Genomic DNA, 22,980 nt, shown 5'->3' on the forward strand with positions numbered 1-22,980 from the left:
TGTGATGCTGAAGAATCGAACCCAGGGCCTCGAGCATGCAAGGCAAGCGCTCTACCACTGAGCCACCTTCCCAGCCCAAAGGGAGGCCTTTTTTTTTTTTTTTTTGCCAGTCCTGGGGCTTGAACTCTGGGCCTGATCGGCTGTTCAGCTGAAGGCTAGCGCTCTACCACTTGAGCTACAGCGTCATTTCGGGTTTTTTGATGATTTATTGGAGATAAGAGTTTCACAGAGTTTCCTGCTGGCTTTGAACCATGATCCTCAGATCTCAGCCTCCTGAGTAGCTAGGATTACAAGCATGAGCCACTGGCGCCCAGCTTCACCCTGACTTTTCTGCCCACGCTGGCAAGCCTCAGATCTCATCTTCCTGCGTACTGGGATTACAGGCTTGAGCCACCAGCATCCAGCAATAGATTCTTAATCTATTCCAATTCTTAATGTATTTCCCTACCCTCCACAACACTTATTTCTTCATCTACCTACCTGTGTGTGTACATACTCACTAGTCCTGGGACAATTGTCCTGAGTTTTTGTTTTTGTTTTGCCAGTCCTGGGGCTTGAATTCAGGACCTGGGCAATGTCCCTGCGCTGCTTTCGCTCAAGGATAGTGCTCTACCACTTTAGCCACAGCACTATTCTTCCGGCTTTTTCTGTTTATGTGGTACTGAGGAATCGAACCCAGGGCGTCATGCATGCTAGGTCAGCACTTTACCACTAAACTATGTTCCCACCTCCTCCCTGAGCTTTTTTGCTTAAGGCTACCCCTCTACCACTTGAACTACAGCTTCCTTCTGGCCTATATTCTGAACTTTCTTTCCTGGGCTGGCTTCAAATCATGATTCTCAGATCTCATCCTCATGAGTAGCTAGGATTACAGGCATGAACCACTAGCACCTGGCTACCCATGCATCTTATGCATGAATGCATCCATCCATCCTCTCAACCCCAGTAAAAATCTACACATCCAGGTTCCCCTGCTGTGTAGGAAGGAAATCAGAGATGGTACAGAATGAGACAGACACATTGGCATGCAGCTTGACTGGAGATATTTACTCAATGCTCTTACATTTGGTCTCAGTAGTTTGGCAGAGGGGTAGCATGTGGAGTGGGGAAGGGGGGACATACAAGGACAATCTTCAAACATTGTGACCTCTAGGGAGGTCAGGTCTTGAAATCTTCATTTCTGGTCCATAAAGCCTTCATTGTCCATGAATGATTCCTCAGTTGTAACTGCAAGGGACAGATAATCAGCACCTTATCTTACTGACATTTCCCCACCCCAAACTGTCCCCCCCTTGTCCATGAGGACTCAAGGGTCCCTGTCCCCACGAAGCCACATCCCTTACCACATCGCTTACCATGGAGAGAAGTCTGGTGCTCTCCATTTCTCCATCACCGTCTTCCCCAGGGAGTTGGGCAAGTCATTGTTCTGGTCCCCATCAAAGTTTCCACAAGCCCCACACAGCAGGCCAGTATGGCTGTCACTGATCATCACAGCCAGCTGCCCATTGGTTCCAAGCCTCACCTGGACCCCTTCCTTCTGGTGGACTAGTATAGAGTCAGGGGATTGGCTCACAGACACAGATGACACATTAGCTGGAAGATCCACCTGGAGACCATTCACCTGGTGATGAAGAAGAATGTGAGGACAGAGCCATTGGAGAACTGGAGGGTTTCCAGCATGGAATGCTCAAGCACCAAGTTCAAGGTGCTAAAGCAAAGCAGGAGGTGCTGAAAGAGATGGAGACCTGGAGAAATGCACCATGTGGAGATGCAAGCTCACGCTTAATTGAACTCAGGGCCTGGGAACTCTCATAGCTTTCTTTTTTTCTTTTGTGCAAGGCTGTGGCTCTACCACTAGAGCCACAGCTCCACTTTGGGCTTCTTGGTGGTTGATGAAGTCTCAGACTTTCCTGCTCAGGCTGGCTTCAAATCATGATCCTAAGATCTCAGCCTCCTGAGTGGCTAGGATTACAGGCGTGAGCTACCAGTGTTGGGCTTTGTATTGTTCTTTTTGTCAGCTTCCGGAGTCCATTTGCATGTATTGATGACTTTGTGTGGATTGCAAATTATAATATCCAAATAGCCCTTAGTAGAAAAAGGTTCTCTAGGCCAGGTGCTGGTGGTTCACACCTGTAATCCTAGCTACTCAGGAGGCTGAGGATCTGAGGATCTTGGTTCAAAGCCAGCCCAGACAGGAAAGTCTGTGAGATTCTTATTGCCAATAAACTACAAGAAAACTGGAAGTGGTGCTGTGGCTCAAGTGGTAGAGCATTCACCTTGAGCTGAAGAGCTGAGGGACAGCACCAGGTCCAGAGTTCAAGCCCCATGACCAAAAAAAAAAAAAAAGAAAGAAAAGAAAGAAAAAAGAAAAAGAGAAGAAAAGAAAAAAGGTTCCCTACCCACATAAATGAATTGCTGCATTTAGGAAAGATCTTGGGGGGCTGGGAAGGTGGCTCAGTGGTAGAGTGCTTGCCTTGCATGCCTGAGGCCCTCGGTTCGATTCCTCAGCACCACATAAGCAAAAAGAAAAAAAGCCAGAAGTGGCGCTGTGGCTCAAGTGGTAGAGCGCTAGCCTTGAGCTGAAGAGCTGAGGGACAGCGCCCAGGTCCAGAGTTCAGGCCCCAGGACCAGACCTGCCCCCCCCCCCCAAACAAAAAAACAAAAGGAAAGATCTTGGGTAAATCCCTGGTGGGTCATGTGACTTCAGTCTGACCAATTACATCATTGAGATGATAAGACCACCAATAATTCGTTCTGCCAGTGGTCATGTGATCCAAACTGGCCCCAGTGAGAAGTAATGCCATGCATTGGTTAGACCACTTGCTACTGAGGTGCTAAGACTAGTGGAATGTTATGCTTGGACAAAGAAGGGGATTATCTCTGTGCCTGTGAAAAGAGAGCTTGTCTGAGAATGAAGCTGACTGAGTGGACAAGAAGTCTAGAAGATGGAGGTACAACCTGGAACTATTCCCAGGGTACCCGGATCCAGTCATTCCAAAGGCTCTATTTTGCCAGGCGCTGGTGGCTCACGCCTGTAATCCTAGCTACTCAGGAGGCTGAGATCTGAGGATCGCGGTTCAAAGCCAGCCTGGGCAGGAGAGACCGTGAGACTCCTATCTCCAATAAAAACCACCAGAAAACCGGAAGTGGCGCTGTAGCTCAAGTGGTAGAGTGCTCGCCTTGAGCTGAAGAGCTGAGGGACAGTGCCCAGGCCCAGAGTTCAAGCCCCGTGACTGACAAAAAAAAAAAAACCCAAAGGCTCTATCTTAGGATGCTCTCATTATATAGACTAATGTATTTACCTTTACTTAATTCAATTTGAAAGTCATTTTCTGTGATTTGTAATGATCAGAGTCTTGGTGAATACTAATACCAAAACTATCCCATTACTTGAGAATCTACTTGCTCCTCAAGGATTCAGCCTGAACAGAGGGACGAACTCTGAAATATTGAGACAAGTACACAAATCCAGAGATCAAATTACAGTCTGGCTAAGAAAAACAGATAGCAGCCAGGTGCCAGTGGCTCACGCCTGTAATCCTATCTAATCCTATCTACTCGGGAGGCTGAGATCTGAGGATCCCAGTTCAAAGCTAGTCTAGGCAGGGAAAGGCCATGAGACTGTTGTCTCCAGGTAACCACCAGAAAACTGGAAGTGGCACTGTGGCTCAAAGTGGTAGAGTGGTAGCATTGAACTGAAGAGCTCAGGAACAGTGCCCGGGCCCTGAGTTCAAGCCCTATGGCCAACAAAAAGAAAAAAGAAAAACAGCAAGTCAACCAGGCAACCAGGAATACAGGACACAATGAGAAAAGCAAAAGCCCAGGGGAGACATTTGCACCTACCTATGGCCATACTTACCCACACGCCTTTGTGTGGAGTTACCGTGACCAGCCCTTCCTGGAAAAAGATGTGAACTTCACCCACAGTTTGCACATTGTCCTGGCAAGACTGCACATCAATAACTACCCGGTACCAGGGAATGTTCTGTAGTCCCGGGCAGAGGGAAGAGAGCTCATAAAACCCAGAAGAGCTGATGGCACCGTAGGCTCCATCGAAGGTGGTGAGGTTGGTACCCAGGGAGACGGAGCAGAGACCACGGGCAGGCCAGCAATCGTGAATACCCTCCTGGATCTCACAGACATGGCCTGATGGGCAGCCAGCCTCCTGGCATGTAAGGACTGCACTTGAGGAGCAGGAACAACGCTGGCTGCAGTCTTCAGTCAGCAGTGAGGAGTTCATCTGTGTACAGAAAGGACCTGGTAAGAGCCACTCGGTGATGGCAGTGAGTCTTCCAACCCTGTGTATTCACACAGGCAGGAGTTGGGAGCAAACTCTTAGTTAGAAATGGACTATGGCGGGGCTGGGAAGGTGGCTCAGTGGTGGAGCGCTTGCCTTGCATGCATGAGGCTCTGGGTTCGATTCCTCAGCACCACATAAGCAAAAAGAAAAAAGCCGGAAGTGGCGCTGTGGCTCAAGTAGTAGAGCTCTAGCCTTGAGCTGAAGAGCTGAGGGACAGCGCCCAGGCCCAGAGTTCAGGCCCCATGACCAGACCCCCCCCCCCCCAAAAAAAAAAAAAAAAAAGAAATGGACTATGGCCAGGCGCTGGTGGCTCACGCCTGTAAACCCAGCTACTCAGGAGGCTGAGATCTGAGGATGGCTGTTCAAAGCCAGCCTGGGCAGGAAAATCGATGAGACTCTTATATCTCCAATTAACCACCAGAAAACCAGATGTGGCACTGTTGCTCAAGGAGTAGAGTACTCGTCTTGAGCTGAAGAGCTCAGGCACAGCGCCCAGACCTAGAGTTCAAGCCCCACAAGCAACAAAAACAAAAACAAAAAGAAGTGGACTATGTTAAGTAGGTGCAGGTGACTCATATCCTAGCTACCCAGGAGGCTGAGATCTGAGGATTGTAGTTTGAAGTCAACCTAGGCAGGAAAGTCCGTGAGACTCTTGGGATTGTAATTTGAAGTCAACCTAGGCAGGAAAGTCCATGAGACTCTTATCTCCAATAAACAGAAAACAGGAAGTTGCACTGTGGCTCAAAGTGATAGGGCATCAGCCTTGAGTGAGAGCTCCGGGACAGCTCTCAGGCTCTGAGTTCAAGCCCATGACCGACAAAAAGAAAGAAAGAAAGAGGAGAGAAAGAACGGAAGGAAGGAAGGAAAGAATGAAGGAAGGAAGGAAGGGGATTTTGTTGAAAATGAACTATGCAACTTGTGGGTGGGGACAGGAGGGAAAAGGTGGGAGAGAACCAGGGAAGGGATCACATTTTCCAAAAAGAAATGCACTGTTTACTTAACTGATGGAATTCTACCCCCTTTGTATATCACCTTTATAATAACAAGAAGAAGAAGAAAAAAAAAGAAATGAAGTGAGATGCTAGGCGCTGGTGGCTCATGCCAGTAATCCTAACAAATCAGGAGGCTGAGATCTGAGGATCATTGTTCTAAGCCAGCCCTGGTAGACAAATCTGAGAAACTCTTATCGCCACTGAACCAACAAAAAGCTGGAAGTGGAGGTGTGGTTCAAGTGGTACATCACCAGGCTTGACGCTGATTTCTCACCTGTAACCTCCAAAACTGGGGGAGGGGGTGTGGGAGGAAAAGGGATGGAAGGGGGTGCATGTCCCTTGTTTTCAGCTACCAAGTCTGGGATGATTAGCTGAGAAATTACTACAGGCCAGATTTACCCACCTTGAGTCATTTAGCTGGGACATAGGGTAGCTCTCCTAGCTCCATTCTTGAATAGAAACTTAATCCCAGATGCGAGTCCCCTTTAAGCTCCTCCCACCACGCCACCCACCCCCAGCCCCTGCTCACCGGCAGATAGTGGCCATTATGAGCACAGCCACATTCTTGGACAGGGATGCAGACACCCTGGGAGAGCAGGAAGCGGTCGTCACATTCACAACCCTCGAAGCAGAGAGAGGAGCAGCCAGTGAGGCCAGAGAGGGCAGCACAGGAGCCCTGACAGGAGCGAGTGCACACGGAGTAGTGGCTGTGGTCGGGGCACTGGAGAGCTGCAGAGAGAAGAGGTAGGATGAGGTCACCACACTGCAAGCAGAGTGAAAAAAGTAATGGAAGCCTGGGGTGCTGGTGGCCCACATCTGTCATCCTAACTACTCAGGAGGCTGAGACCCAAGGATCGGGGTTCGAAGCCAGTCTAAGCAAAAAAGTCTATGAGACTCGATCTCCAATGAATCATCAAAAAGCCCAAATCATGCCTGGCCCTGGTGGCTCAGGCCTGTAATCCTAGCTACTCAAAAGGCTGAGATCTGAGGATCACGGTTCAAAGCCAGCCTGGGCAGGAAAATCCACAAGATTCTTAACTCCAATTAATCACAGAAAAACCTGGTAGTGGCGCTGTGGCTCAAGTGGTAGAGCACGAGCCTTGAGCAAAAGGAGCTCAGGGGGCAATACCCAGAACCAGAGTTCAAGCCCTAGGACCAGCAAAAAACGAGAACAAAAACAAAAACAGACGTGAAGAGGTGATCTGGTCCAAAAATCAAGGTATTCTTTATCTGACTTATGTACACCACCTTTATACAAACAACAACTAAAGAAAGTCAGAAGTTGGAATTGTGGCTCAAGTGGTAGAACACTAGCCTTGAGCACAAAAGCTCAGGGACAGAGCACCCAGTACTGGCAAGAGGGGTGTGTGCGTGTACTGTATTATATCTGGAAGTCTAATCTCTGTAGCCTTCCCTCTACTGGAAAGGGTGGTAAGACACAGACAAAGTCTTTTATGTGGGTTCCAGGGTACCCCAACTTCTCACAAGTTACCACAGAAAGAACTGGGTTGATCCCTAAGGAGAGAAGTCAAGGGTGAGGTTTGAGGACAATGGGCTACTAGAGGAAGGGACAGTCCCCGAGTGGCAGGGAGGTGGCCTCTGAGGGGCCCATGGATACTCACGGCAGAAGCTATCTGTCCTCCAGGGTTTCACAGTGGCACCAGCTGCCTGGCAGGCGGCCGTGTAGGCTGCCAGGCTGCGGCAGAGAAAGGCCACGTCGCCCTGGTGGGCACACTGGTCGTACACGCACTGGCGGAAGTATTCTGTGGGATTCACCACTCCGTGACAGGCTGCGAAGGGGCCTTTGGGGTCACGGAGCTTCCCACAGGCCTTGTTGTCCTCGTACTTTGCTGTCTCCTCTGCCAAGCACACGGGGCAGCCTTTGGGTCCACAGCCCTCGCTACAGCCCTCGACAGAGCTGGGCACACGCCATGATTCTGCAAAAGCCTCCACACTGGGGGACATCGTGCCATTGGGGAACCTGAAGTCATCTGTCCAGTTGCTGTTGAAGTTCCCACAGAGGCCACAGACCCGTCCATGGAAGGGGCTGGGGATGGAGATGAGGATGTGGGCATCTCCATCAAAGAGGAGGCGCAGCCCCTTGGTTGTCTGGAGAATCATGTTGCGGCCTTCTGCGGTCACTCGCACGCTGCCCATGGCCACAGGCAGGGTCACCCGCTGGCCATCTATGGTGACCTGAATGAGTAGAGAGTCACAGATCATTCAGGTCAGGCTGTCCAGCATGAAGCTTGAGACGTCTCCCACCCTCAGGGAAGAACTTCAAGCCATAGTTGTACCCCAACTTTTAATGTAGGTTAAGGTCATGTTAAAAATCCCAAAGTAGGGGCTGGGAAGGTGGCTCAGTGGTAGAGCGCTTGCCTTGCATGCCTGAGGCCCTGGGTTCGATTCCTCAGCACCACATAAGCAAAAAGAAAAAAAGCCGGAAGTGGCGCTATGGCTCAAGTGGTAGAGCGCTAGCCTTGAGCTGAAGAGCTGAGGGACAGCGCCCAGGCCCAGAGTTCAGGCCCCATGACCGGACCCAAAAAAAAAAAAATCCCAAAGTAAGCCAAGCACCGGTGGCTCATGCCTGTCATCCTAGCTACTCAGGAGGCTGAGATCTGAGGATCATGGTTCAAAGACAGCCTGGGCAAGAAAGTCCATGAGACTCTTATTTTCAATTAACCATCAGAAAACTGGTGCTGTGGCTCAAGTAGTAGAGCACGAGCCTTGAGCTGAGGGCCAGCACCCGAGCCCAGCGTGTCTCCCCCCCAACCCCAATCCCAAAACAGCGTCAAAGTTCACTCACCTGCTGTCCTTTAGCCAGAGTCACAACCTGGTCGTTCACAGTCACCAGCACACGTTGGGGCTGGCCAGCCGAGTCCTTCTCTAACACGATGGCAAAGTTCTCCTCTCCGGGTTTGGGTTGACAGACTTGGGCCAAGACGTAGGAGCAAGAGCCGTGCAGGTCATAGACACGCCCATCCAGGGTGACGTAATGGATTCCCTCATTGGCCAGACAGCGGCCACAGCCCGTAGGATGGCAGGCCTGCACGCCTTCCTCTACCCGGCACTCTTCATAGGGACCACAGGCCGCACCCTCCTGGCAGCTGACCTTGCCCCCAGGTCCACATTCACAGCGCCGCTCGCACTCAGGGCCCGGGTAGAAGACTGAGCCGAGCGGGTAGTAGCGGCCACCATGGAGACAGCCACACTGGCTCACTGGCACACAGGTGTCACCACTGAGCACAAAGCCGGCATCGCAGGCACAGCCTTCACGGCAGGTGGGCTCACAGCCCTCGGGTGCAGAGAGGCTGGGGCAGCTCACTGGGCAGGAGTTACCGCAAAGCTCATAGTGGCTGTTGGCAGGGCACTGGAGAGCTGTGGACATACGGCAGGTACAAAGCAGGTGCAAAAGTGAGACAAGCATAGGTCCCTAATGGGAGACCCTGTCTGGACCAAGTGTGGAGGGGTGATCCAGAGCATCTCATGGGGGGATTCAGTATGGGGGTGGCGAGACATGACCAGATCTCCCCGACCAGATGTGTGTTAACTTGACCAAGTACCTCGGGTGTGTGTGTGTGTGTGTGTGTGTATGTGCTGGTCCTGGGGCTTGAACTCGAAACCTGGAAGTGGCCCTGTAAGCAGTGGATTACTAGCCATGAACATAAAGAGGCTCAGAGACAGTGTCCAAGCCCTGAGTTCAAGCCCTAGAACTTGAAAGAAATTTAGAAAGAGAGAAAGAGGAGAGAGAGAGAAAGAGAGAGAGAGAGAGAGAGAGAGAGGAAGGAAGGAAGGAAGAAGAGAGGGAGGAAGGAAGAAGGGAGGGATGGAGGGAGGAAGAGAGGGAGGGAGGGGGGAGGGAGGGAAGAGTTAAATGACTGCCTCTTGAGTTGAATAGGCAGGATTCAAACTAGCCATGGCTGTCTCAGGGTCTGACTGTGATCAAGGAACCAGTCAGCCTGAGTGTACCTGGCTGTGGTATCTGACAAGACCTGGAAAACCTGTCAGATTCTGATAAAGCATTTTTCAGGCAAAGACTGATATTTATGTACCTGATTAGGTGTAAACTTGATCTAGTAGATCTGCCTGAAGAGAATTTCCCAGGAAAATGTGTGTAGTTCTTTCCCGACGCTGGTCCTGGATCTACCTGAGTGTATCCAACCAGTTGGCGGTTTTTGTTTTCTGGTTTTTTTTTTGTTGTTGTTTTGGACGTGTGACTTGAACTCTGGGCCTAGGCACTGTCCCTCAGCTCTTCAGCTCAAGTGCTCTACCGCTTGAGCCACAGCGCCGCTCTGGTTTTCTGGCTTATTAGAGAGAAGAGTCTCACAGATTTTCCTGCCCGGGCTGGCTTTGAACTGCGATCCTCAGATCTCAGCCTCCTGAGTAGCTAGGATTACAGGTGTGAACCACCAGTGCCGGGCTCCAGTTGGTGTTATTAAATGTACAGTCTAGGGCTGGGAAGGTAGCTCAGTGGTAGAGCGCTTGCCTTGCCCTGGGATCAATACATCAGCACCACATAAGCAAAAAGAAAAAAGCTGGAAGTGGCGCTGTGGCTCAAGTGGTAGAGCGCTAGCCTTGAGCTGAAGAGCTGAGGGACAGCACCCAGGCCCAGTGTTCAGGCCCCACGACCGGACCCAAAAAGTAAAAAATAAAAAAATAAATGTACAGTCTACCCAGAGAATACTGGTACCTAGCTGATGATGGGTGACCAAATGTATCCCAGTGTGTAAGACAGTCACAGGACATCAGAGCAGGTGAGACCAGTGGCTCCTTGCTGTGTGACTTTGATTGGATCACCACCATGTCTGGGTCACTGAGAGATGAAGCATGAATCCCCGGGGGGGGGGGGGGGGGGGGGGGGGGGACTAGCCCAGGGTTTCTGATCAGGTCAGTCTGAGTGAACTCCTCCTACTGGGTTACCAGACCTGGCCTTATTTCAGTGTGTGTCTGTGTCAGGTGTATCTGTTCAGGGCAATAAGGATGGGCCCCCAGCTCCATGGTGGTGGTGGTGGTGGTGGTGGTGGGGATTCTCGCCTCATAGTCCTGGGATGGGGAAAGATGAACCCCCACCACCACCACACACAAATACACAGATCAGTACTCACGACAGAAGTCTGGCCGCCTCCACTCATCAATCTGGGCCCCAGCGGCCTGACAGGCTGCCACGTAAGTGGCCACAGCAGGACAGAGGCCTCGGGGATGGCCCTGAGCCTGGCAGGCATCCAGCAAGCAAGCCTCTAAGTACTGCTCAGGTGGCAGGAGGCTGTGGCACGGTGCTAATGGGCCTTTGGGGTCCGAGATGACACCGCAGGCTTCGGGACCACGGAAGGGCTCCAGTTGCTCGGGTGTGCAGGTTGGGGGACATGGCCCCGGCACGCATTCTCCGCAGCCTGGCTGGCCCCCTACTTGCCAACCGCTTGGGTCCCCGTCTACGGCTGTCAGGTCGTCTGCCGGGTCCTTGTTGTAGTTCCCGCACAGGCCGCAGAGGGCGCCCGCGTACGCCGCGGGCACGCGCAGGCGCACGAAGTTGTTGCCGTCGAAAGTCAGCGAGAGCCCAAAAGTTGTGGTGACCACCACATCGCTGCCGCTCAGGTAAGCGTGCAGGCGAGAGTCCAGCTGGAAGGGCAGATCCACCAGCTCGCCGTCCACCTGCCGGGGAAGGGGATTGTCTCTATCACTCAGGAGCTATGGGATCTCCCCCCCCCCCCAGAGGTGTCCTCCCCTGTTATTATAGTAATATAAAAAAGTTGGAAGCGAAGCTGTGGCTCAAAGTGGTAGAGTGCTAGCCTTGATCAAAAAGAGCTCAAGGACAGCACCCAGGATATGAGTTCAAACCCTACAACTGACAAAAAAAAAATAAAAAGTTGCTGGGTGCTGGTGTCGCACGCCGCTCATCCTAGCTACTCAGGAGGCTGAGATGTGAGGATCTCAGTTCCAAGCCAGCTTGGGCAGGAAGGTCCATGAGATTCTTATCTCCAATTAACCACAGAAGTGGTGCCATGGCTCAAAGTGGTAGAGCAAGTTGGACACCAGTGGTTCAGGCCTGTAATCCTAGCTACTCAAGAGACTGAGATCTGAGGATCGCAGTTCAAAGCCAGCCCAGACAGGAAAGTCCCTGAGACTCTTACCTCCAATTAACCACCAGAAAAATGGGAAGTGGTGCTATAGCTCAAGTGGTAGAGCACTGGTCTTGAGCTGAAGAGCTCAGGGACAGCTCCCAGAGTTCAAGCCACATGATGGACAAAAAATGAAAAGTGGTGGAGGAAGTGGTGCTGTAGCTCAAGTGGTAGAGCGCTAGCCTTGAGCTGAAGAGCTGAGGGATAGCACCCAGGCCCAGAGTTCAAGCCCACGACCGACCAAAAAAAATAAATAAATAATAATAAGCTACTTTTCTCTAAAAAAAAAAAAAAAAGTGGTGGAGCACTAAGCCTTGAGCAAAAAAGCTCAGGAGCAGTACCCATACCCCTGAGTTCAAGAGCTACCAAAATAATAATAATAATAACGATGGTAATAATAGTAATAATGTAGTAATAATAATAATAAAGCACCTATAGACATAATGTCATTTACCCCATGCTACCCTGAAGCAGGTACTTTATGAAGACCATTTCCAGAGGAATAAGTCAAGGGTAAGAGAAACATATATCACTGCTCTAAGCCCTATAAATAGGCCTATAGTGTGAGCTTCCCAGGATGGTTCAGTTAAAACTGTGAAAGGGCCAAGCACCAGTGGCTCACGCCTATAATCCTAGCTACTCAGAAGACTGAAATCTGAGGATTGTGATTGAAAGCCAGCCCGGGCAAGAAATTCTATGGGACTCATATTTCCACTAAACTACAAAGAAAAGCAAAAACAAAAACAAACCCAGCTGGGCACTGGTAGCTCACGCCTGTCATCCTAGCTACTCAGGAGGCTAAGAACTGAGGATCACAGTTGAAAACCAGCCCAGGGCAGGAAAGGCTGTGAGACTCTTATCTCCAATAAACCACCAGAAAACCAGCAGTGGTGCTGTGGCTCAAGTGGTAGAGTGCTCGCCTTGAGCTGAAGAGCTGAGGGACAGCACCCAGGCCCAGAGTTCAAGTCCCCTGACCACCAACAACAACAAAAAATAAAAATAAAAACATAACAAAAACACACCAAAACTCAGAAGTGGAGCTGTGGCTCAAATGGTAGAGTTGCTATAGCCTTGAGCATAAGAAGGGCAGGGACAGAGCCCAGGCCTTGAATTCAAGCCCCAAGATAGGCACCAAGAAAAAAAATAACTATAAAAGGAGGAATTGCCCAATCCTTACAGCCTCCTGCACCCCAAAGCTGGCAGCCCTTCTGCATTGGGGGAGGGGGAGTGGGGGTGGGGGGGAAGCAGCTCCCTCACCTGTAGCTTTTGGGGCCAGAGGGCGCTGAGGGTCAGACTATGGCCGTAGATTTGCAGACTGACACTGCGGGTGTAGCTGACAGCCTGGCTGCCCCGGTGCTCGTTGACAACAGTGACATTGAAGTCCTCGGTGCCCTCAGGTGCTTTGTGGCAGGGCGCACTCAGAAGATACTCACAGTTGCCCTGGAAGTCGAATCGGTGCCCATCCAGGGTAATGTAATGGGGGTCACCCCAGGCCTGGCATTCAACAGTGCTGGTGGGTTGGCAGCCATACTGGCCAGAGGGCAACAAGGCACACTCTTCACCTGGCCCACAGCTGGCAGAGGTACAGACCAGCGAGCCACTCCCTGATTCACAGCGGCACCGCCGGGAGCAGGTGGCATCGGTCCAAAAGTCAGTGCCTGCCTCGTGGTAGGTGCCATTGTCCCAGCAGCCACAGCCGCCCTCCAGGGGGACACAGTGGTCAGCACTCAGTACGAAGCCCTCATCACACTGGCAGCCTTCTGTACAGGGACCCTCACACACAGCTGGAGTCGTGAGCCGTGCCGGGGGTGGGCAGCTGGCCGGGCAAGGCGGCCCACAGAGTTCGTAGTGGCTGTTGTCTGGGCAGGACATCTCTGTGGACAGATGAAGGGATGGAAGGGAAAGAAAGGGAAGGGGTATGAGATGGATTCTGGATAAGATGGCAAGAGAGAGAGGGGAGGGAGAAGCACAGGGGAAGGGGGAGAGAGAGGGAGAGAAACAGAGAGAGCGCAAAAGAAGAGACATTGACAGACAGAGGCCCAAACAGTGATATAGGACAGACAGAAAACATGAATGAGAAACAGAATGACAGATAATCAAAAGAAAATGGAGAAATGTCAAGACAAATAGACACAAAGCAGCAGAAAAGTTGGGTACTGCTGGCTCATGCCTGTAATCCTAGCTACTCAGGAGGCTGTGAGCTGAGGATCAAGGTTCAAAGCCAGCCTGAACACAAAAGTTCTGAGACTCTTATCTCCAATGGACCACCACGAAACTGGAAGTGGTGCTATAGCTCAAGTGGTAGAGGATTAGCCTTGAGCAAAAGAAGCTCAGGGTCCTGAGTTCAAGCCTGACAACCAACAACAAAAAAGCAACAGAAAGATGCCAGACACTGGTTACTCACACTTTGTAATCCTAGCTCCTCAGGAGGCTGAGATCTGAGGATTTTGGTTCAAAGCTATCTTAGATAGATAAATCTGAGATATTCATCTACAATGAACCAGCAAAACATTGGAAGTGGGGGGTGTGGTTTAAGTGATAGAGTACCACAGTTTCTATTTTTCTTTTGGGAGGGGGAGTCCGGTCATGGGGCCTGAACTCTGGGCCTGGGCGCTGTCCCTCACCTCTTCAGCTCAAGGCTAGCGCTCTACCACTTGAGCCACAGTGCCACTTCTGGCTTTTTTCTTTTTGCTTATGTGGTGCTGAGGAATCGAACCCAGGGTCTCAGGCATGCAAGGCAAGCGCTCTACCACTGAGCCACCTTCCCAGCCCTGTTGTTTTTTTTTAAGTTAGTTGTGGGGCTTGAACTCTTGGCTTGGGCACTGTCCCGCAGCTCTTCAGCTCAAGGCTAGTACTCTACCACTTGAGCCACAGCACTACTTCTGGTTTTCTGGTGGTTCATTGGAGATAAGAGTCTCATGGACTTTCCTGCCCGGGCTGGCTTTGAACCATGATCCTCAGATCTCAGCCTCCTGAGTAGCTAGAATGACAGGCATGAGACACTGGTGCCCGGTCTAGAGTACCAGTCTTAAGTAAGAAGGAGAGACCCTGAGTTTGTGCCAGTACTGGCACAAACAAACAAAAGCAGAAAGACACCCTCCCCCTCCCTCCTGCAAGGGACTAAAGTAAAACCTAACGGGTCCCACAGAAAGGAGACTGACTGCACCCTCAGACTTGGCTTCCTCTCCCCAGCAACTCACCACAGCCGGCCTGGGTCCTCCAGTCCTTGATGGTGATACCTGCAGCCTGGCAGGCAGCCGCATAGGCAGCCAAGGCCTGACAAAGTATGTCTTGGACTCCTCCACCCAGGCAGACATCTAGAACACAGCCCTTAAAGTAGTCTTCAGGCGGCACATGGGAATGGCAGGAGGCGAAGGGGCTGCTTGTGCTAGTTGGGTTTAGGGGTCCACAGAAGGCAGGACCCTCATATTTCTCCAGCTGGTTCTCAGGGCATGTTGGGCAGGAGCCGTGGCATTCATGCCAGCAGAATGGGTCCCAGCCTGGAACTTGCCAGCTGCCGCCCCAACTGGGTATGGATGGAGCCACTGTGCCATTGGGGAAGATCTTATCATTGCTGGGGTTTTGGTCCATATCCCCACAGAGCCCACACACTGCGTCATAGTAGCTGCTGGTCAGTGTCACCTCTACCCGCCAGTTCCAGTCATAGGTGACTTGAAGTCCAAAGTCAGTTGCCAGAACAGCCTTGGACCCACCATGGGTCACCAAAATCCGTCCACCAGCCACAGAGACAGGCAGGGCTGTCAGCACACCGTTCACCTGAAGGAGGGAGGGAGGCAAATGGGGGTCCCATGAGGTAAGGGTGGAGCTCTCCTTCCCTCCTTCCCTCCTTCCTTCCTTCCTTCCCTCTCCTTCCTTCCTTTTCCTTCTCCTGCCAGAGAACAGGAATTACCTATACCATTCTCATGATTGATAGTTGTACGGACATTGTCTAACTGCCAATTGCCAGTGGCTCATACTTATCATCCTACCTACTCAGGAGGCTGAGATTTGAGGATCATGGTTCAAAGGCAGCCTCAGCAGAAAAGTCTCTATGAGATTCTTATCTCTAATTAACCACCAGAAAACAGGAAGTAGTGCTGTGGCTTAAGTGGTAGAGCGCTAGCCTCGAGCAAAAGATCTCAGGGACAGTGCCCAGGCCCAGAGTTCAAGGCCCACGACCAACAAAAAATAAATAGGGCTGGGAATGTGGCTTAGTGGTACAGTACATGAAGCCCTGGGTTCGATTCCTCATACCACATAACAGAAAAAGCCTGAAGTGGTGCCATGGCTCAAAAAAAAATAGTAATAAAATAAATAAATAATTTTTTTTTAATTGGGGATAGCTGTTCTTATTCAAGCTCTGGGAACTGAGACCTCTCATTTGATCTCTCTGTCTCTTTGCCTCTGTCTGCCTGTGTGTGTGTGTGTGTGTGTGTGTGTGTGCACACGCGTGCGTGCACGTGCGTGCACGTGCTCGCATTTCTCTCTCTGTCTTGCCAGTACAAAGGCTTGAACTCAAGGCCTGGGCACTGTCCCTTAGCGCTTTGTTCAAGATTGGCACTCTAACACTTGAACTAGGGGGCTGGGAAGGTGGCTCAGTGGTATAGCGCTTGCCTTGCATGCATGAGGCCCTGGGTTCGATTCCTCAGCACCACATAAGCAAAAAGAAAAAAGCCGGAAGTGGCGCTGTGGCTCAAGGGGTAGAGCGCTAGCCTTGAGCTGAAGAGCTGAGGGACAGCGCCCAGGCCCAGAGTTCAGGCCCCACGACTGGACCCAAAAAAAAAAAAACACTTGAACTACACCTCCACTTTCAGCATTTGGTTGCTTATTGGAGTCTCATGATTTGCCTGCCCCAAGCTGGCTTAGAACCACAGTCCTCAGATCTCAGCCTCTTGAGTAGCCAGGATTACAGGCTGGCACCATTAATGTCCAGCTTGATTCCCCCCACCTCTGCTCTTTCTCCCTAGATCTCTGTATGCCTGTGCACCTGCATTTCCTCTCTAGATCTCCGACTCTCTCTCCCTTCCTGCTACCCTGTCATACTGGAGCCTCTCTCTGGTCAGGCATCTCCCCTCACTCATGACCATACAGTGGCTGCCTATCCCATCCTGCCCATCCTCCTTCCCTCTTTGCTGCTGTTAGCCTGTCTCTCCACTTCTGTGGGCATCTTCCCAAACACTTTCTCGCTTCTCATTAGTTTCCTCCTTAACACCCACCAATGTTCACTGGGGTATCACTCAGAGCTGAGTCCTTCACTTATACCACTTTGCTGTGGGGGCAGGGACTGCTTCTGATGCCCACTTCCCAGATGTGGACACCGAGCCCTATCAACTTAAGTCACCTGCCTATCCTCATAGAGCTACTAAGGAGGAGACTGAGATCCAGGGATCACAGTTCAAAGCCAACAGGGGCAAGAAAGTCCATGAGACACTCATCTCCCATTAGCCACAGAAAGCCGGAAGGGAGCCAGGTGCTGGTGGCTTGTGCCTGTCATCCTAGCTACTCAGAGATGTGAGGATCAAGGTTCAAAGCCAGCCCAGGCAAGAAAGTCCCCATGAGACTCTTATCTCCAGTGAACTACCAAAAAAACCGGAAGTGGCTCTGTAGCTCAAAGTGGAAGAGCACTAGCCTTGAGCAGAAGCGCTCAGGGACAGCGCCCTGGCCCTAACTTGGCTCAGTTTCCTGGGAAGAGATGCCTGGGTTGCTGTGATCAATCACCATTGCCTTTGCTGCTCTGTGGTTCCAGGCCTAGATGAAGAAGAGCTCTGAGCTTGTTAACTATGGCTGTCAGGACTTAATTTGCCCCTCTGGGACCACCCTGCTAGACGTACCCGGACTTTCCCGATCTCGTTCTTGTGGATGGAGATGTTGACTCCTAGGGTGGACACGGTGACCTGCTTGACATAGGACACGGAGGGGCTGCCCCGGTTCTCGTTCTTGGTGGTGATGGTGAAGGGCGTCAGGCCCTGGGCGCTGACCCCTGGGCAGAAGGTGGTTGCCAGGACATAGTCACAGGTACCCTGGAAATCAAAGCTCCAGCCGTCGAAGGAATGGTAGTGAGGATCGCCCCATAGCCAGCACGTGGAGTTGTAGTTGGGCACGCACACACCCTGGCCGTTTTGGTCTTTGCATGTTTCTTGTGGCCGGCAGGTTACCCCATGGCATGGATCTGAGGGGAGTTGGGGGCAGAGAAGAGAGGGTGTTGATGGGCTGCCTACCCTAAGAACAGCTGTTAGCACTCAGGCATCGGTAGCTCACACCTGTAATCCCAGCTACTCAGGAAGCTGAGATCTGCCAAGCCAGGCAGGAAAGTCTCTGAGACTCTTATCTCCAAGTAACAACCCAAAAGCCCAAAGTGGAGATATGGCTCAACAGTAGAGCGTTAAAGAAACGAACAAAAAACAACTCAGTGGCTGGGAAGGTGGCTCAGTGGTAGAGTGCTTGCCTTGCATGCATGAGGCCCTGGGTTTGATTCCTCAGCACCACATAAGCAGAAAAGGCCGGAAGTGGGGCTGTGGCTCAAGAGGTAGAGTGCTAGTCTTGAGCTGAAGAGCTGAAGAACGGCACCCATGCCCAGAGTTCAGGCTCCACGCCGACAAAAACAACAACAACATCAACAACTCAGGGACAGTGCCCAGGCCCTGAGTTCAAGCCCTGGGACCTGCACAAGGAGGTCTGCGAAGAATAGCTGTTTGCCCACACCTGCCGCAATCTGTACCAGGACTACTGGCTCTGAAGGTTATGGAAGGCAAGACCCGATCCCAGGGCCCAAGACACACCCGGGCAGTCCTTCAAGTTCTGACTGTATGATGAACTGGACACAGTCCAGTATCACAGGTTCTCACAGCTGAGATCCAGGCCTTGAAGGGGGCCAAACTCAGAGCACTGGCATCGCTCAAGTCCCAGTCATCCATCCTGGGTCCCACAGCCCAGTACCTTTAGTAACACAGCTCAGGACACCTCCGGAGGGCTCGCACACCTGGCCTGGCTTGCAGCTGTGGTCCTGGCACACCATACCCTCGCCAGCATGGCACACACACTTCTGCTGGCAGCCATTGAGGAGGACCGTCTGCTCCGGCTGTGGGGACAGAGGGCACAGTCATCTATGAGAGGTGCAGAGGGGTCTGGCGGGCTGGCGCTCCGCAGGACGGTCCCTTGTCAGATATGAGTGCACAGTGTCGCTGTGGGCCTCCTCCCATTCACACACTCACTCCCTTGCACGCATTCACTCGTTCATGCATTGTGTAACACGCCCTAGGCAGCTGGGGTGTCTGAACCCCAGAGTCGCACAGCAGAGAAGGCTGGAGAAATATGCCTGGGTTTGAGCTGGCTCTGCTATTTCCAAACTGCCCATCACCTGACCTCTGCCTCCCCTTGGTTTCCTCATCTGTAAGTTGCAGATAATCCCGGCACCGGATAAAGAAAGTAGAATGGAGTGGATATGTTTAAGTCCAGGTGGAGAGGGAGGAGGGGCAAAGGCCAAGGAAGACTGGGAAACTGCTGTGTGTGTGTGTGTGTGTGTGTGTGTGTGTGTGCGTGCGTGCACGCGTGCGTGCTTGAACTCAGGCCTCACATTCTCACTTGGCTTTTTTTTTTTTGCACAAGGTTGGCTCTTTACCTCTCGAGCCACATCTCTGCTTCTTTTTGGTAGTTTAATGGGAATTAAAGTTTTAGGGAAGCTGGTGCCGGTGGCTCACACCTGTCATTCTAGCTACTCAGGAGGCTGAGATCTGAGGATTGTGGTTCAAAGTCAGCCCAGGCAGAAAAGTTTGTGAAACTCTTATTTCCAATTAATTATTCAAAAACCAGAAGTAGAGCTGTGGCTCAAAGTGGCAGAGCGCTAGCCTTGAGCAAAAAGAGCTCCCCATGACCACCAACAACAAATAATCATAGAGACTTTTCTGCCCGAGTTGACTTTGAATCCTGATTCTTGGATCTGAGCCTCCCAAATATCTAGGATTACGGGCATGAGCCACCAGCTCCTGCAAGGTATATTTTCAACTGAGGAGTCAGGGAAGGGTTTAAAGATTCCAAACCCACAGACATATTTAGACCGGCCTTTCCTATGGCCCTGTGAAGGGTCATAGGATCACAGGAAGTACCAGTGGGGGCGTGGGGGAAGCGAGATGGACCCAGACGAGGCCAGGGAAGGGGCAGATGGGAGCCATGTTCAGAAGGTGATGGGCGTTGAGGGCAGGGATGTGTCTAGAACGAAGTCAGGCGGCTCTGCCCTGGATGCGGAGGTTTCCTACCTTGTAGTAGGCCCCGTTGTGGTAACAGCCACACTCCTGGATGGGCACGCATGCTGTTCCGTTGTACAGGAAGCCAGAGTCACACTCACAGCCTTCTGCACAACCGCCTGGGCAGTGCGGGCTGGAGCTTATAGCCCAGCACCCCAGGGAGCAGGTGTCTGCGCAGAGCTCATAGTGGCTGTGAGGAGGGCACTTCATGGCTGTAAGAAAGGGGGTGCTGATCAGAACACAGGGCATGCTTCAGGGCGTTGAGTCCACACCCTTTTTTTTGTTGTTGTTGTCGGTCATGGGGCTTGAACTCGGGGCCTGGGTGCTATCCTTGATCTCTTTTTGCTCAAGGCTAGTGCTCTGCCACTTTGAGCCACAGCCCTACTTCCATTTTCTGGTGGTTCATTGAAGAGAAGAGTCTCACAGACTTTCCTGCCCAGGCTGGCATCGAACTGTGATCCTCAGATCTCAGCCTCCTGAGTAGCTAGGATGACAGGTGTGAGCCACTGGCACCCAGCTTAAGTCTACACTCTCCTGTGCCTCGACCTCCCCTCTCCCCATCCCCTCGATGGATGCCCCCCTCTCCTCCCCACCCCGTGACTCACGACAGAAAGACTCCGTCCGCCAGGGTTCCACTTGACCTTCCATCGCCTGGCACGCGCTCACGTAAGCGTGAATGTGGTCACAGAGAATGCTCAGATTCCCACCGGCCTGGCAGAGATCGAACACACAGTCTTGCAGGGGACCCTGGGGATCGAGCAGCTGGTGGCAGGCAGCCAGCGGTCCCGTGGGCTTGGTGAGGAATCCACAGAACTCTTCGTTCTGGTACTGGCTCTCCAGCTCGGGGCTGCACTGGGCATTGCAGTCTTCTCCTGGTTTGCAATCGGGTACCGGCGCGCAAGGAGAGTCGGGAACTTTTTCTTCCCAGGAGTTACCAAACTCGTTGGGGTTGGCTGCTTGGGAGCCGTCGGGCTTCTGCAGGTCATCCTTGGAGTCACCGTTGTAATCTCCACACAAGCCACACATCTGCTGGTAGTAGTTGCCTGGGATGGTGACCCTCACATTGTACATCAGGTCATAGGTCACCCGCAGACCAAAGTCGGTCTCTATCACCACATCGGAGCCATGCTGGTAGACATGGATCTGTCCCTCAGCCAGCAGCACAGGCAAGTTCATGTCCACACCGTTCACCTGGGAGATAAAGGACAGCAAACATGGTGGGGGTGGTCTGGCCTTCCAATGTCCCCTGTCTCATCTTCCCATGACCTCATCTCTCTTTTTTTTTGGGGGGGGGGGTCCGGTCGTGGGGCCTGAACTCTGGGCCTGGGCGCTTTCCCTCAGCTCTTCAGCTCAAGGCTAGCACTCTACCACTTGAGCCACAGCGCCACTTCCGGCTTTTTTCTTTTTTGCTTATGTGGTGCTGAGGAATCGAACCCAGGGCCTCATGCATGCAAAGCAAGTGCTCTACCACTGAGCCACCTTCCCAGCCCGACCTCATCTCTCTTAACTTTAGTATATATATTTTTGGTGCTGGTCCTGAGGCTTGAAGTCAGGGCCTGGGTGCTGTCCCTGAGCATTTTTTTTGGTTGTTATTCAAACCTAGTGCTCCACCCCTCTGAGCTCCAGCTCCACTTCCAGTTTTCTGGTGGTTCATTGGAGATAAGAGTTTTATGGACTTTCCTGCCCAGGCTGACATTGAACCATGATCCTCAGATCTCAGCCTCCTGAGTTGCTAGAATGACAGGCGTGAGCCACCTGCGCCCAGATGGTAGCCATATTTGTAAAAGATGTATAAATAGCCGGGTGCAGGTGGCTCACACCTGCAGTCCTAGCTACTCAGGAGGCTGAGATCTGAGGACCTCAAACCCAACCCGGGCAGGAAAGTCCATGAGCTTCTTATCTCTAATCAACCCCCAGAAAACTGGAAGTTGCCCTGTGGCTGAAGTGGTAGAGTGCTCGCCTTGTGCTGAAGAGCTGAGGGACAGCGCCCAGACCCAGAGCTCAAGCCCCACGACTGACAAAAAAAGTAAATAAAATAAAAAAGTATAAATAGCTCCAATAATAGTATGGTTAGCTGGATGCTGGTGGCTCACACCTGTAATCCTAGCTACTCAGGAGGCTGAGATCTGAGGATTGAGGTTTGAAGCCAGCTTGGGTAGGGAAGTGTATGAGACTCTCATCTCCAATAAACAACTCAGAAAAAGCCAGCAGTGGTACTGTGGCTCAAGGGGTAGAGTGCTATCCTTGAGCATAAAGAGGCTCAGGGACAGTGCTCAGGCCCTGAGTTCATGCCCCAGGACTGGCAAAAATATAATAATAATAATAATAAAGCAGTGAGCCAGGTGCCAGTGACTCACACATACAATTCTAGCTACTCAGAAGGCTCACATGTGAGGATCATGGATCAAAGCCAGCCTGGGCAAGAAAGTCCATGAAACTCTTTTCTCCAGCAACCAAAAAGTCAGGGGGTGTGGTTCACGTGGTAGAGCACCAGCCAGCCTTGAGCAAAACAGAGTTAAAGGACAGTGGGGGCTGGGAGCTAATGCTTGGTTTTTTTTTTTAAAGCACATCCCCCTTGGGGGGGTCTGTGTTCCCCTTTCCGATCCTCCCCCACCTGTGGTCCTCCCCACCAGGGCCTCGCCCCTCCCCCTCCCCCCTCTCACCGTGACCTTCCACCGTTGCTGCTCCAGCTTCAGGGTGTAATTGGCCACGATGACCGTGATGGCCTTGGTCACGCTCACTTTGCCATTGCCCCAGGCCTTGTTCTCCTGCAGGATGGTAAACTGAGGCAGGCCGGGCCGGTTCCCGCAAGTCTGAGCCAGCACGTACACACAGGTGCCCATGAAGTCGAAGCGGTGGCCATCAAAGGTGGTGTAATGGGGGTCTCCTGACGCCTGGCACGTGGTGCTGCCCACAGCTACGCATCCCAGGACGCCATTGGACGGCCGGCAGGCCTCATGCGGGCCGCAGGACGAGGGCTCACAGGACACCAGGCCGCCCTCTTGGCAGTGGCAGAGGGAATTGCACTCGGGGCCGGGGTAGAAGGTCTGGCCGGGTAGGTAGTACGCCCCCTCGTGGATGCAGCCGCAGGAGGACAGGGGCACGCAGGCCTCGCCGCTGAGTGCGTAGCCATCGTCACACACGCAGCTCTCTTGGCATTCGGAGCCGCAGCCCCCTGACACGGGAAGGTCTCCACAGGACAGCGGGCAGCCGTAGGAACACGGTTCGTAGTGGCTGTGGGGAGGGCAGCTCAGGGCTGTGGGGAGAGGGGCCAGAGTCAGCCAGAATCCTTCAGCTGGGTGCTAGTGGCTCCCGCCTGTCACCCTAGCTAC

At 52.2% G+C, this 22,980-nt stretch overlaps 1 protein-coding gene across 1 annotated transcript in view; it reads right to left on the bottom strand.

Annotated features, from left to right (window-relative positions):
• Nucleotides 1-1,026: 1,026 nt before the first annotated feature.
• Nucleotides 1,027-22,980, bottom strand: part of LOC122097542 (Fc fragment of IgG binding protein) — a 32,461-nt gene continuing 10,507 nt past the window's right edge. The window contains exons 6-19 of the mRNA XM_042668109.1: nucleotides 22,312-22,904; nucleotides 20,254-20,839; nucleotides 19,661-19,860; nucleotides 18,345-18,486; nucleotides 17,240-17,577; nucleotides 14,609-15,185; nucleotides 12,666-13,282; nucleotides 10,398-10,941; nucleotides 8,099-8,670; nucleotides 6,915-7,488; nucleotides 5,822-6,021; nucleotides 3,860-4,240; nucleotides 1,356-1,621; nucleotides 1,027-1,227 (exon numbers count right to left, since the gene is read on the bottom strand). Of these exons, the coding sequence (XP_042524043.1) occupies nucleotides 1,218-1,227; nucleotides 1,356-1,621; nucleotides 3,860-4,240; nucleotides 5,822-6,021; nucleotides 6,915-7,488; nucleotides 8,099-8,670; nucleotides 10,398-10,941; nucleotides 12,666-13,282; nucleotides 14,609-15,185; nucleotides 17,240-17,577; nucleotides 18,345-18,486; nucleotides 19,661-19,860; nucleotides 20,254-20,839; nucleotides 22,312-22,904 (5,600 nt within the window). The 3' untranslated portion in view covers nucleotides 1,027-1,217. The remainder of the gene's footprint in view (nucleotides 1,228-1,355; nucleotides 1,622-3,859; nucleotides 4,241-5,821; nucleotides 6,022-6,914; nucleotides 7,489-8,098; nucleotides 8,671-10,397; nucleotides 10,942-12,665; nucleotides 13,283-14,608; nucleotides 15,186-17,239; nucleotides 17,578-18,344; nucleotides 18,487-19,660; nucleotides 19,861-20,253; nucleotides 20,840-22,311; nucleotides 22,905-22,980) is intronic.

This window comes from Dipodomys spectabilis, unplaced genomic scaffold, assembly GCF_019054845.1.
Source record: "Dipodomys spectabilis isolate Male_0828 unplaced genomic scaffold, ASM1905484v1 ptg000422l, whole genome shotgun sequence".
NCBI lineage: Eukaryota > Metazoa > Chordata > Mammalia > Rodentia > Heteromyidae > Dipodomys > Dipodomys spectabilis.